The following is a 14,120-nucleotide window of genomic DNA, read 5'->3' on the forward strand; positions in this document are numbered from 1 at the left end:
ACTTTCAGAATTGTGAACTCCGTCCATCACAGCTGACACATTCGTGTGTGAACCACATGCCTTTCATTAGGATCTTGCCAAGGCATTCTCTCCTATGATAGACTATTAACTGTGCACCTCGTGTCGATAAAATTCAGCATTGTGCTGGTGGATACTCTTGAGACAATGTAGAGACTTTATTTGGTGTCCCCTGTTCTCACTTGCACTGTGCTTTTATCTAGTGCATCACATCTACAAGGGACTGTCTCCAAACTGTTAATTTTGTGACCATTTCAGGTGGTGTTTGTAGTAATTTAGTCATTTTAATAAATGTGTTGTCTTCTTAACCAGATGTGGACATTGATCTTTGTGCAGTACAATCGTGCCTTAATTTAGCAAGTTAGGTTCAGAAACCTTTTGACCTGACAGGACGATTGCAAGGATGGAATTTTCTCGTTCTGGACGTTAAAGTGACTTCCATGTGGGAGAGAATTTGTAAGCTGTTTCTCTTCCTCCGAAAAGTGTTTGTACTGTAGTGACATAAATGGCTTGTTCGGAGCACTGTGTCATGTTCACAATCCTGAGGCATATAGACTCTTTACTGATTCCTCGAAATTAAGTTTAAAGGCAGTTCTCCTCCATAATGTTGATACATATCCCTCAGTTCCAGTTGGGTTCTTGGTTAATAAGAAAGAGCCATACGAAATGGTACAAGATTTGCTCAGTTACACTACAATATGTATACTGGAAATTGTGTGCAGAGCTATTGACTGGTACACAACCAGTTTACACGAAGTACTACTGCTTTCTGTGTAAGTTGGACAGTCATTACATGAAACATTACACACGTAAAGAGTGGCCTTGGCGAAATGTCTACATTCCACATAAAATGGTTGTCATATGAGTCGCAAGGAAACCCTGAAGATGTATATCTCCCTCCATGCATATTAAATTGAGGTTAATGAAGATATTTGTAAAATTGCTGGACAGGAAAGTGAAAGCTTTCGCATGCTTGAAGACAGTTTACGAACATTAGCAGTGCAAAGATTAAGGAGGGAGTATTTATTTGCAAGATACAGTGTTCATCAACTTGTTAAGTGAGACGGAAGATTATGCATGTAATGCCTTGAAGTCGGTGTGAATGCAATTCTTGGAAATGAAAAATCTGCTTACTAAAGAAATGGAGAATAGCATGATAAGATTTTTCGAATTTACGAAGTGTTATATTTCACCAAAGTTACATTTCATTGATTTCCATGTTGACTTTTTCCCTCAGAACATGAAGGACAAAAGTGATGAACATAGGAAATGGTTTTCACCAGGACATTGTAGTACTATAAAAATTGTTTGTCATGCATTGGAACTGCAGAATTTTGTGAGTTTTGTCTTAAGTTTGTCTATTAAATGTGAGATCATCATGGTGAAGGTTTTCTGAATACAGATACTAATAGGATGGATATATGTCACAGAGAGGTTTCTTACTAATGTTTGAGTATACATTGCTGCTGCAGCTATCTTGAAAAATGATCCTGACCATGATCATAAAATCTTTGTATACATTGTATACTCCATCCATACCATATTTGGCTTACAGAGTATATGTTGTGGCTGTATATACCTCAGCATTACATTTTTATAGTAGTAAAAGTTTACTTGCTTGCTAATTTCACTGATGGTGAAAAGAGTGAAAAAATATGAGAATTAAAGTCCTAATTCAGTTCATTAAGGAATATGAACAGGCAAAATGTGTGCGAAATATGTTTGGTGTTCAAATTGTGAACTAAATGTCTGTGTTGTAGATGTAAGCACATACAAATTGTCACAGGTGATGCTTGTACTGATTATTTTGAGTGTGTATGTTGGCAGTTTGTATTGACATAAGAAAATATAAACTGCATTTGTTAACTTCACTTAAAACGTGTGGGCTGATTGACCATAGTTGATTTATAAAAGTCTCCCTTGATGTTGCATCTCGGACAGTGGGAGACATCCTCAGAGGTAAAGCGGCGAACTGCAAGAACTCGAAGCGCTGATTACATAGGCAGTACAGAGTGTGCCACTCTCCATCACGTGGTGTCAGCTATGAGACCGTATCTGCTAATGTCAACATTCTCGATTGAAAGTAATCAATCGTCATGCTTGTGGTGCAACACTGACATCCAAATTTTATCCAGTTTAACACCTTCGGCTTTCCTGTTAAAATTATTACGGTGTTTATCAATCTTGATAGCCTCGCTGTACGTGCATGTATAATAATGCGAGGTGTTAGATATGACGCTCATCTCACTGAATTTTATTTCACGATCACCTTCCTGGTAAACATGTTCCGCTGCGACCGATTTATCAGTGTGACCCAGGCGGCAATTCCTCTTATGTTCAACAAGACGGGTGTTCACTCTTCTCTTTGTGCTACCGATATAAACCTGTCCACAACTACAAGGAATTTTATATACCCCCGGTGTAGCCAAAGGGTGTCGTGCATCTTTTGCCAATCTTAAATATTCGTTTATTTTCCTGGTGGGGTCTGAAAATTTTATTTTCGTGGTGGGTCTGAAAATAGTTTCCACCTCATACTTGCTTAAAATTTTTCCCAATGCAATCTGTGACCTCACTAATGAATGGAAGAAAAACCTTGCCCCTGGGCAACTGTTGTTCATCATTGCTCCTGATTTTCTGCGTAGAGTGAAGTGCTCGATCTATATCCTTTCTAGAATAGCCATTCTTCATGAAGGTTGATAGTAGATGTCCAATCTCTTCTTTTAAATAAACAGGTTCACAAATTTTGTCCGCCCTGTCTACCAAGGTTTTCATTACACCTCTTTCTTGTCTAGGGTGGTGGTTTGAATCCTGATGCAGATAACGATCAGTATGTGTGGCCTTTTTATACACCTTATGGCCCAGTGTTCCGTCCCATCATTTAAACACGGACACATCCAGGAAATTCAATTGCCCATTACTCTTTGTATCCAAGTAAATTGGATTTTCAGATTAATGCTGTTTAAATGTGTCAGGAAGGCATCCAACACCTCTGCTCCGTGTGTCCATACTACAAACGTCTCATCGACATAACGATACAATCTGGCTGGTCTCTTACTGGCGGTCTGCAATGCCTGTTGTTCAGAAGTCTCCATAAACAAGTTATCCACAGTAGGACTAAGAAGAATGCTCATAGTCACCCCGTCAATCTGTTCATAAAAGTCACTGTTGTATTGAAAGTAGGTTGTGGTGAGGCAGTGTTGGAATAATGCCACAATATTGGTAGGGAAAATATCCTCTATGCATAAGATAGCTTCTTTTACTGGAACCATGGTACATAATGACACAATATCAAAACTGACGAGGATATCATCTGGCCACACACTCATTTCATTTAACTTGTCAATGAAATGAACTGAATTTTTAATATGACTATCCGTCCTACCAACATAAGGTTGCAGCAATGAGGCAAGGTGTCTAGCTAACTCGTGTATTGGTCCACCAGTAGCACTGACAATTGGCCTCAATGGAGCCTCAGGTTTATGCCCTTTGTGTAATCCATAAAGTCTAGGTGGGTATGCTTCTGTTTTGCAAAGCAGCTTCTTATCATCGGAGGCGAATTAAAATGCTTTCACCAGTCGATTGGTCATTCTTAAAATAGTTGGTCTGATCCTTCTGGAGGTTCAGTTGAGGACAATTCTCAAACTGTTATTAACCTGTCTGATAAAGATTTGTCAAAAGTTGAAATTTCTGTACTAGAGAAAGGAGGCAATTTTGCTGTGATGCCCCAAAACTTACCCACAGAGGATATTGTAGCAAATATTGAGGCAGGTATCCGTCAGCTTCCACAGCAGTCTGCTGACATAACTAGGATGGAAATGACTTGGATTTTATATACATATAAGCCATGTAACAGTAATTTGTTGCAGGCCCAAAGGAAGGCACTGAGGGACATAAATGCAGGTAAAAACATTATTGTTCTAAATGCAGATAAGGGTCATGCCACCGTCGTATTGAACAGTGAGGACTATCATGGAAAGATCAGTGATATTTTGGTTCTCTCTAATTACAAAAAACTCCAGTAAGAGACCAGCCAGATGGTATCGCTGTGTCGGTGAGACATTCATAATATGGACACACGGAGCAGAGAAGTTGGATGCCTTCCTGACACATTTAAACAGCATTAATCTGAAAATCCAATTTACTTTGGAGATGAAGAGTAATGGGCAATTGAATTTCCTGGATGTGTCTGTGATTAAACGACGGGATGGAATGTTGGGCCATAAGGTGTATAGAAAGGCCACACATACTGATTGTATCTGCATAGAGATTCAAACCACCACCCTAGATTAAAAAGAGGTGTAATGAAAACCTTGGTAGACAGGGCGTACAAAATTTGTGAACCTGTTTATTTAAAAGATGACGTTGAACATCTACGGTCAACTTTCGTGAAGAGTGGCTATTCTAGCAAAGATATACATTGAGCACTTCACTCTAGGCAGAGAATCAGGAGCAATGATGAACAACAGTTGCCAAAGGGCAAGGTTTTTCTTCCATTCATTAGTGAGGTCACAGATTGCATTGGGGAAGTTTTAAGCAAGTATGAGGTGGAAACTATTTTCAGACCCACCACGAAAATAAAAGAATATTTAAGATCGGCAAAAGATGCACGACACCCTTTAGGTACACTGGGGGTATATAAAATTCCTTGTAGTTGTGGACAGATTTACATCAGTACCACAAAGAGAAGTGTGAACACCCGTCTTGTTGAACATAAGAGGAATTGCCGCCTGGGTCATACTGATAAATCGGTCGCAGCGGAACATGTTTACCAGGAAGGTGATCATGAAATAAAATTCAGTGAGTTGAGCGTCATATCTAAAATCTTGAATTATTATGCACACATATACAGAGAGGCTTTCAAGATTGATAAACACTGTAATAATTTTAACAGGAAAGATGAAGGTGTTATACTGGATAAAATTTGGATGTCAGCATTGCACCGCAAGTGTGACGATTGATTACTTTCAATCGAGAATGTTGGCATTACCATAGACAATCTCATAGCTGACACCACGAGATGGAAAGTGGTGCCCTCTGTACTGTCTATATAATCGGAGCTTCCTCGAGTTCTCTTCGCAGTTCGCCGCTTTACCTCAGAGGATGTCTCACACCTCGGAGATGAAACATTAGGGGAGAGTTTTATACATCAACCATTGCCTATGAGCCCGGAAGTTTTAAGTGAAGACAATACTGGCCGTGAAAGCCTACATTATATGCATTTGTTGAGTTTCACATAGACATAATCCCAGAGTCAATGAGCATCAAACAGAACAACATTGCCAATAATTTCTCTTATGTGATGTGTAAGAATGATCAACTAAAGGAAATAGATGAGCTTCCTTTGCATTTCAGAAATTTTATTTTTTATTTTCATTCTAACATCATTTCAAATACAGTTTCCAAGTGAGGTGACGCAGTGGTTAGCGCAATAGACTTGTGTTTGGGAGGACAACAGTTCAAATCTGCATCTATCATACCGGATTTAGATTTTTCACAATTTCCGTCAATCCTTACAGGCAAATACTGAGATTGTTTGAAAGGGCACAGCCAATTTCTTACCCCTCCTTGAAGCAGTCTCCACTTGTGCACTGTCGCTAATGACCTCAATTTTGATGGGACATTAAATCCTGATTTTTCTTCCTTTCCATTCAAATACAGTTAAATTATCTGACAGATATGTCTCGCAAAGACCTCTTACACTTCCTTCTTTAAGAATTTGTCTGCACAAGCTCTAACTAACTGTTGCTGAACTGCTTGTGCATACTCAAACAAGATCGTTGCTGGACACCGCTGGGAATAGGACCAAACTGTATGCCTTGTACAAATGGCAGGTCCATGGCCATGTATTAAACTGTCATGATTCATGTAAAAAGCCATTTTCCAGGTCAAAATAGATGCTACAGCAGAGGATTACTTAAGATAACTCTAGTAGGCAGTTGTATTCATGCGTAAGTACTCTTAATTGCCAACAATCTTTCGAAATTGGTCATTATTGGATATTTTACATTACCAGAAACTGGGAAATGATTAGCATATTCGTAAATATATGCAGAACATGGTACTGTTGACCATTTTTACTAGTGAAGTAGTTTGGATGGACAGTTTACTTCAAAATAGTATTCATTATTCAGCTTCATGTTTTGAGGTGAAAATTGCATTTATATTCACATTTGTCATAAGAAAACTTTTCCATGTGCCTGATTGTAGTTTTGAATCATAGGATTCTCATTTTTTCAATATACCGTTTGCCAGTCGTGTATTCTACTGATTATGGATGTTGTTGCAATTACACGGTTCTCTTTTACCTGTTCTTGTGTACATCACTCCTGACACACAGTTATAAGAATTTTTTTTCCTTTAATACTAATGAAATCGGTCTCTTGAATGGTGCAATATCTGTTGCTAGCTAGAATTAAAAGAATTATATGTGCTTGCTTTTCTCTTGTTGACAGTTCAGCCAGGTGAGAAATATCGCGAAGTAGGAAATGTGATCCAGAAACATGCCCAAGCCCATGGCTTCTCAGTAGTTCGCAGCTACTGTGGCCATGGAATACATAAGCTCTTCCATACTGCTCCCAGTATTCCTCATTATGCAAGTAAGTTCTGCATCTATAACTTAGTGTAGTTTTAAATTGTCATAGTAAGCATAAAGAAAAAAATCAGAAGGTAGATCATTAGAATTTATTGAAGATTATTCATTTCATTCCTGTGTCTGGTGAACATTTACAGAATGCAGCCATTCCGATGGCCTTGTTACTTGCTTCAATCAGTTCTGTGTTGTGCAAGGGCGTCTCAGTTGAAGGCATGTGAGCAAGTGGCCTGGATTTTGCGTTGTTCTACATTCACGAGATACAGCTTCATCAGCTGGAAGGATACCCCATTTTGCATGTTTGTCTTGCAATTTGGGATGCCCATCGTAAGACGATTGAGTGATCTCCAAAGAGGGTAGGGAAGATTGTTCCCTGGAGTTGTCCTTCCTTTTTCAGGGATATCTAGCAGCAGCTTGCTTTTCCATTTGGTGATGTGGTTAGACTCGGGCATTCCTTCCAGTGGCCGAGTCCTAGTGGTGAAGCTCTTCCTTGATTTCAGTCAACAGGCTACAGCTTAATTGTCATGCAGTGGATGAGAGAGATAATTGACCTGCTTCACCCTCTCTGCACCAGCAGCCCTTCTGACAGTGGGCGAAGCTATTCGGACAGTCTAATTGACTGCAGTATTAACGTGCTTGGTGTGAGTGTATGCACTCCACACAGGTGAGGGATACTCTGCAGCTGACACACAAAGCATTAGTAGAAGTTCTCAAGATGTGAAGACTAGCTTCCCTGGGATGGCTGTGAGCTTCCTCAAAATGCTTTTCCTTACACTTACCTTCAACCTGTTGTTCTGGCAGTCTTTCTTGAAGGATACTGTATGATAAAGAGTCACACACAGGTATATAGGTGTTGGACAATGTCTGTCATTTTTCCTGCCATGTGACATTTAATTCATGCTGAGATTCTCTATTCTTTAAGGTTAGGTAGATATATTGGATGAAATAAAACAACCAGTTCAGTATCTTATAAAATGAAGACTACACATAGACAAAGGGACACTTATTTAACAAAAGGACTTACAAAAATAACAAAAGAGGATGTTATATCTAAAAACAAAGATGATGTGACTTACCAAATGAAAGTGCTGGCAGGTCGACAGACACAAACATACACACAAAATTCAAGCTTTCGCAACAAACTGTTGCCTCATCAGGAAAGAGGGAAGGAGAGGGAAAGACGAAAGGAAGTGGGTTTTAAGGGAGAGGGTAAGGAGTCATTCCAATCCCGGGAGCGGAAAGACTTACCTTAGGGGGAAAAAAGGACGGGTATACACTCGCGTGTGCGCGCTCGCGCGCGCGCTCGCACGCACACGCACACATATACAGACACAAGCAGACATGTCTGCTTGTGTCTGTATATGTGTGGATGGGTGTGTGTGTGTGTGTGTGTGTGTGTGTGTGTGTGTGTGTGTGTGTGTGTGTGAGTGTATACCCGTCCTTTTTCCCCCCTAAGGTAAGTCTTTCCGCTCCCGGGATTGGAATGACTCCTTACCCTCTCCCTTAAAACCCACATCCTTTCGTCTTTCCCTCTCCTTCCCTCTTTCCTGATGAGGCAACAGTTTGTTGCGAAAGCTTGAATTTTGTGTGTATGTTTGTGTTTGTTTGTGTGTCTGTCGACCTGCCAGCACTTTCATTTGGTAAGTCACATCATCTTTGTTTTTAGATATATTTTTCCTACGTGGAATGTTTCCCTCTATTATCACCATATCATTTAAAAGAGGATGTTACTATGAAGAAGGCAGAAGAAGGCACCTAAAGTGATACGAGGTAACTATTAAAGAGAAAAACAGTTTCTCAAGCAAATGATAATAGTAACATGAGATAATATGCTGAAATAGTCAAAATCTATGGAAGTGTCTAGAAAGATGTGAAAAGACACTATGAGAATTTTGTAACAAGTGACTGAAAATATTTTGTTAAGAAAATAGAGCAGAAATGTATGCTGGGTAGACTACAGATGGTACAGTAACTAGCAACAAAGATAAATTTTTCAAATGTTTAAGAGATTTCTGTAAATGTTTGTATACTCAAAGAAATTTACCCGAAACGTAGATAGTTATTAACAAAAAAAAAAAGACATACTAGAAATAATGCTATATGAGCTGTATGAAATCACCAAAGACATGAAGAAAGTAAAGATGCCAGGATGATTAAAGCTGGAGGCAAAGTAATCGAAAACCTGCTTTCAAAGTTGTGTAAAGAATGCAGTGGAAGACCAAAAGTCTCAAAAACTGGAACAATGCTGTTGTTGTTCTACTTAACACAAAAGGAGACAAAAATAAAATATAAGCATTATTAGCCTTCTCTTCGTAATGTGCGAGAGTTCATCTAAACTAGTTGCAACCTCGTAGAAAATGCATTAGATTTTAATCAAGCAAAGGAACCTGCTGATCTTAAAAGTAAATAAAGTGCAGTGAACCATTTGTTACCTGTACACTGAATTGTAGAACAATGCAATGTATATGATTTATGTCGCTCTTATCTGGGATCTGTAGATTTTGTGAAAGGCTTTTTTTCTAAGTTTCAACAAAATCTGTGCTAACATTCTTTGAGAATCAAAGTATTGATTTAGCTATATTAATAAAGTGAAACCTACAAGTGTTGATCTTACAGCTTCAATAGGACTTCACTAAGATCGTAGAAAATTCAGATTTGAAATAAGCCGTGGGAGGAGATTCTGTACGATCAAAGTTATTTTCAGCAACAGTAGAGAAAGGGTTTTAGACCTAAAGTGAAACAAAGAAGGTGTAAGTGTTGCCTGTACCATATTTATCTTGTAGAGAACATGGCACCATTTGCATCTAATTCATATATAATTGGAGGAAATTAAAAGCTATATTGATAGTAATGATGTAAATCAATTGTTTTGTTGTTGTTGCTGGTGGTGGTGGTGGTGGTGGTGGTGGTGGTGGTGGTGGTGGTTTCTCAGAGTTAAGTCTAGAGACTAGTAGCTCTCAACATAGATACATCCTGTGCAAGTCTCCTCATCTTCACAGAATCACTACAAACTACATTAAAGTCAAGCCTTGGTCCCCCCTCAGGTGTGTGTGTGTGTGTGTGTGTGTGTGTGTGTGTGTGTGTGTGTGTGTGTGAGATTTAGTTTATTCCTCCTTGCAGTTGCAGGTGCCAAAGGGCTGTTGGAGGCAAGCATTTTCATTCGGTGCATTGAAACCTGGGCCCTCTGCACCATGTAAAAGTCTAGTATATCCTTCCAGCAATCCACTAATTTAGTAAATCCTTATTTCCTGATGATGGCAGTGTTACGAAGATTTCTTGTTTTGTTCATGATAATGTACTCCTAATTTTCTACATACCAAATGCGGTTCTGAACTGTTAATCAATCAAATCTAAGATTTGTCTGAAGTTGACTACACTCCCCTGTAATTGGTCTTGGAGAAGATGTTCAGGGCACCTCTCCAATCTTGTATGGTGTTCTATGTGTGTTACTGGAATCCACCACACAGGCTTCTCTATATGTGGTTAAACATTATGCCATAGTCACAAAATGGTCCTCAAGGAACTGTGGGTATCTGAAGCACTATCAAAGTTTAAAGCAATTTACATATAACCAGAAAACATATTTTTACAGCTATGATATCTCACTTTTTGCAACGCCAGTTGCATATGTAATAATGGTGACACTTCAATCTGTTACAATCAAAAATTTATCCTTTGATGGCTGTATTCCTTCATGATACATTGTAACTACCCTCCAAGATGATTATTCGCAGTATGCATTGATACAGCATTAAAACTCCTTACATCTTCCTTAGACTGCTTCTCGAGGTTGGAACTTATGGACTGGCTGCTAAAAATCCTCTGTAATAAATGATCTCCAGTAGTACTTTTACAAGTACTACTTAACAAGAGTACATTTCAATGGTGTCCACAAATAACTTAGTGCTGACAAATTTTGTAGCACAGTAAAGAATATGGATATCTTGTTCCTTAGCAAATGTCAAGTAGTATAAGTAGCTTCGTGTAAGGTTCTATATACTTAATTGACCTGTGATTTTGTTTGTTGCAGAGAACAAGGCAGTAGGAGTCATGAAACCAGGCCACTGTTTCACTATAGAGCCCATGATTTCTCAAGGTGAGGAGACACTGTTGTATTCTTAACCCCCCCCCCCCCTCTCTCTCTCTCTCTCTCTCTCTCTCTCTCTCTCTCTCTCTCTCTCTCTCTCTCTCTCATGGGGGGGGGGGGGGGTGGTTTCATATACTACAGTGAGTCCACCATAAAAACAAATGTGTTTATAAAAATCTTTTTGTTTTGCAGGAAGTTGGAGGGATGAAATGTGGCCCGATAAGTGGACTGCAGTCACTGTTGATGGAATGTTGTCTGCACAATTTGAGCATACCTTACTTGTTACCGAAAATGGTTGCGAGGTATTAACACAACGCCGTGAGAGAAATGGCCAGTTTCATTTTATGGACTCTGCATCTTAACATTGGCTGTATATTATGGAACTTAAATATAATATTTGTCTGGGAAATGTAATTAAATTATTGAATATGCTAAATAAATCTGAGAAGTCTGAACAGGATAGGAAGAAAGAGAAGCTGTCATGTTGATGACTAAAAAGTTGTTTCAGATACGAAACTATTATTGTGGATTTATTTTTAATAATTGTTTACTGGCTCATATTGATTTTTCTTGTGTTTCTGTGATGATTTGAGATGTTTGTTAAATTGTAGTATGTTACATGGTTTGATCAATTGCTTATTGTGAAGAATTTTAATTATAGAAGGTATTTTTTTTATATTTCCTGTCAAATACATAACCTCTCTATCCTGTGGTAAAGTGTAGGACAGTCATTTAATTTTAGCACCCCTTCCACTTGTAAATATTATTACACCTGCTACTTTCTGTGTCATCTGAAATATTTTTTTGATATATTTCTGGTATGAAAGAGGCATCATCTGCTTACTAATTTGCTCTCAAGTTAAACCAGGCTCCCATGTGCAGGAACAGTGACCCCACAGTAAGTGGCATGATGGCTGATATGGCAATCAAATAAATTTATAAGTGAATTAATTTCAAATTTGAGTGCTTGCAGAGCTGTGACTCAAACTCTATTAAAAATCAGATGCTCTTATCAAGATACAGTCCTGACTTGAGTGAAACTTTTATATTTGACATCGAACAATTACCTGTCATCTTTCCAATAATTATACCAACCTCTCAAAAGTACAATTTCAGGTTCCTTGTGTGATGCTGGCTCTTGAAGGCTCAATTAAGAGCTAATATTTTCACACCTGCACCCCACAATAGTTAGAGAAAACAAATATTAAAGCTTTTCTATACCTAAATGTGAAATTGTGCTATCTGCAAGTGCACTAAAAGACACTGTAATTTAGTTGGTGATTGGATACTCATGTTCCTTTACTAAAAGATACAGTAAAGTTGAAATTCTGCTGCCACCAGAAACCTTGTTACTTTCTTTCTCAAATTCACTTAAAACGTGTTAAGTGCATTTGTATTGGCAGTACCAGAATCAGAATATACTCTCATTATTGCATTAATTTTCTTCATTTGTATAATTAAGTGAGCTGCTGTGGAACTACAAATCACCTTTCACTAATAACTCAAAGATTCCTGCTTATTCACACACAGATCTGATGCATGCATCAGATAATAAAGTATTGTATACTTTCACTACATAAATGTATCATTTTCTACCATCAATTGAAATGGCAAAAATCCCTAGCTACCAGCAACCTTGAATGTAGATAGGTATTACATTCCTGTTAAAATACACACCATGTTTTCATTGATCTGGGCACATCCAAAAAAGTTTTGCGCCACCTCCGTTCTGAGAGTTCTGGAACTTATACAGAAAATTGGAAGAGAGATCAATGTAAACATCATTTCTGCCCTTCTTTTTCTCATGAAAACCACACATTGCATGTTGTACCACCATACAGTGAGACCTTCAGAGATGGTGGTCCAGATTGCTTTACACACTAGTACCTCTAATACCCAGTAGCACATCCTCTTGCATTGATGCATCCTTGTATTCGACATGGCATACTATCCACAAGTTCATCAAGGCACTGGTGGTCCACATCGTCCCACTCCTCAATGGCGATTCGGAGTACATCCCTCAGAGTGGTTGGTGGGTCATGTCATCCATAAACAGCCCTTTTCAATCTATCGCAGACATGTTCAATAGAGTTCACGTCTGGAGAACATGCTGGCCACTCTTGTCACTCTAGTGAAGCTATGTCGTTATCCCGAAGGAAGTCATTCACAAGATGTGCATAATGGGGGGCACAAATTATTGTCCATGAAGATGAATGCCTCGTCAATATGCTTGCTGCTGGAATGGTTGCATGATTGGTCGGAGGATGGCCTTCACGTATTGTACAGCAAATATGGCATCTTCCATGACCACCAGCAACGTATGTCAGCCACACATAATGTCACCCCAGAACAGCAGGGAACCTCTACTTTGCAGTCACTGGAAAGTGTGTGTAAGGCATTCAGCCTGACCATGTTGTCTCCAAACATGTCTCTGATGATTGTCTGGTTGAAGTCATATGCGACACTCATCGGTGAAAAGAACGTAATGCCAATCCTGAGCAGTCCATTCGGTATGTTGTTGGGCCCACCTGTACCGTACCGCGCTGCATGGTGTCATGGTGGCAAAGATGGACCTTGCCATGGACATTGGAAGTGAAATTTCGCATCATGCAGCCTATTGTGCACAGTTTGAGTCATAACATGACGTCCTGTGGCTGCACGAAAAGCATTATCCAACATGGTCGCATAGCTGTCAGGGTTCCTCTGAGCCATACATAATCCGTAGGTAGTGGGCATCCACTGCAGTAGTAGCCCTTGGGCGGCCTGAGCAAGCCATGTTATTGACAGTTGTTGTATCTCTGTTTCTCCTCCATGTCCAAACAAAATCGCTTTGTTTCACTCCGAAATGCTTGTACACTTTCCTTGTTGAGAGCCCTACTTGGCACAAATTAACAATGTGGACACGATTGAACCATGGTGTTATTGACCGTCTAAGTATGGTTGAACTACAAACAACATGTGCCGTGTACCCCCTCCCTGGTGGAATGACTGGAACCAACCGGCTGTCGGACCCCCTCTGTCTAACAGGTGCTGCTCACGCATGGTTGTTTACGTCTTTGGGCGGGCTTAGTGACATCTCTGAACAGTCAAAGGGACTGTGTGATACAGTATCCACAGTCGACACCTATCTTCCAGAGTTCTGGGAACTGGGGTGATGCAAAACTTTTTTGATGGGTGTGTGTAATTTAAAACAAAACAGACATATTATCAGAGTTGTTTTATTCTCAGCGTATGGAATGAAATCTGAGGCCACATCATTTTATTGCCATTATAGTCGTGCAAGCATATATATATATATATATATATATATATATATATATATATATATATATATATATATATATATATATATATATATATATATATATATAATAGAAGGAAACATTCCACGTGGGAAAAATTATATATAAAAACAAAGATGAGGTG

At 39.0% G+C, this 14,120-nt stretch overlaps 1 protein-coding gene across 1 annotated transcript in view; it reads left to right on the forward strand.

Annotated features, from left to right (window-relative positions):
- LOC126472480 (methionine aminopeptidase 1) overlaps positions 1 to 11,411 on the forward strand; it is a 118,205-nt gene extending 106,794 nt beyond the window's left edge. Inside the window, exons 7-9 of the mRNA XM_050099937.1 lie at positions 6,471 to 6,614; positions 10,638 to 10,703; positions 10,887 to 11,411. Of these exons, the coding sequence (XP_049955894.1) occupies positions 6,471 to 6,614; positions 10,638 to 10,703; positions 10,887 to 11,056 (380 nt within the window). The 3' untranslated portion in view covers positions 11,057 to 11,411. The remainder of the gene's footprint in view (positions 1 to 6,470; positions 6,615 to 10,637; positions 10,704 to 10,886) is intronic.
- Positions 11,412 to 14,120: the final 2,709 nt, after the last annotated feature.

The sequence above is a fragment of the Schistocerca serialis genome, chromosome 1 (genome assembly GCF_023864345.2).
Source record: "Schistocerca serialis cubense isolate TAMUIC-IGC-003099 chromosome 1, iqSchSeri2.2, whole genome shotgun sequence".
Taxonomy (NCBI): Eukaryota; Metazoa; Arthropoda; class Insecta; order Orthoptera; family Acrididae; genus Schistocerca; species Schistocerca serialis.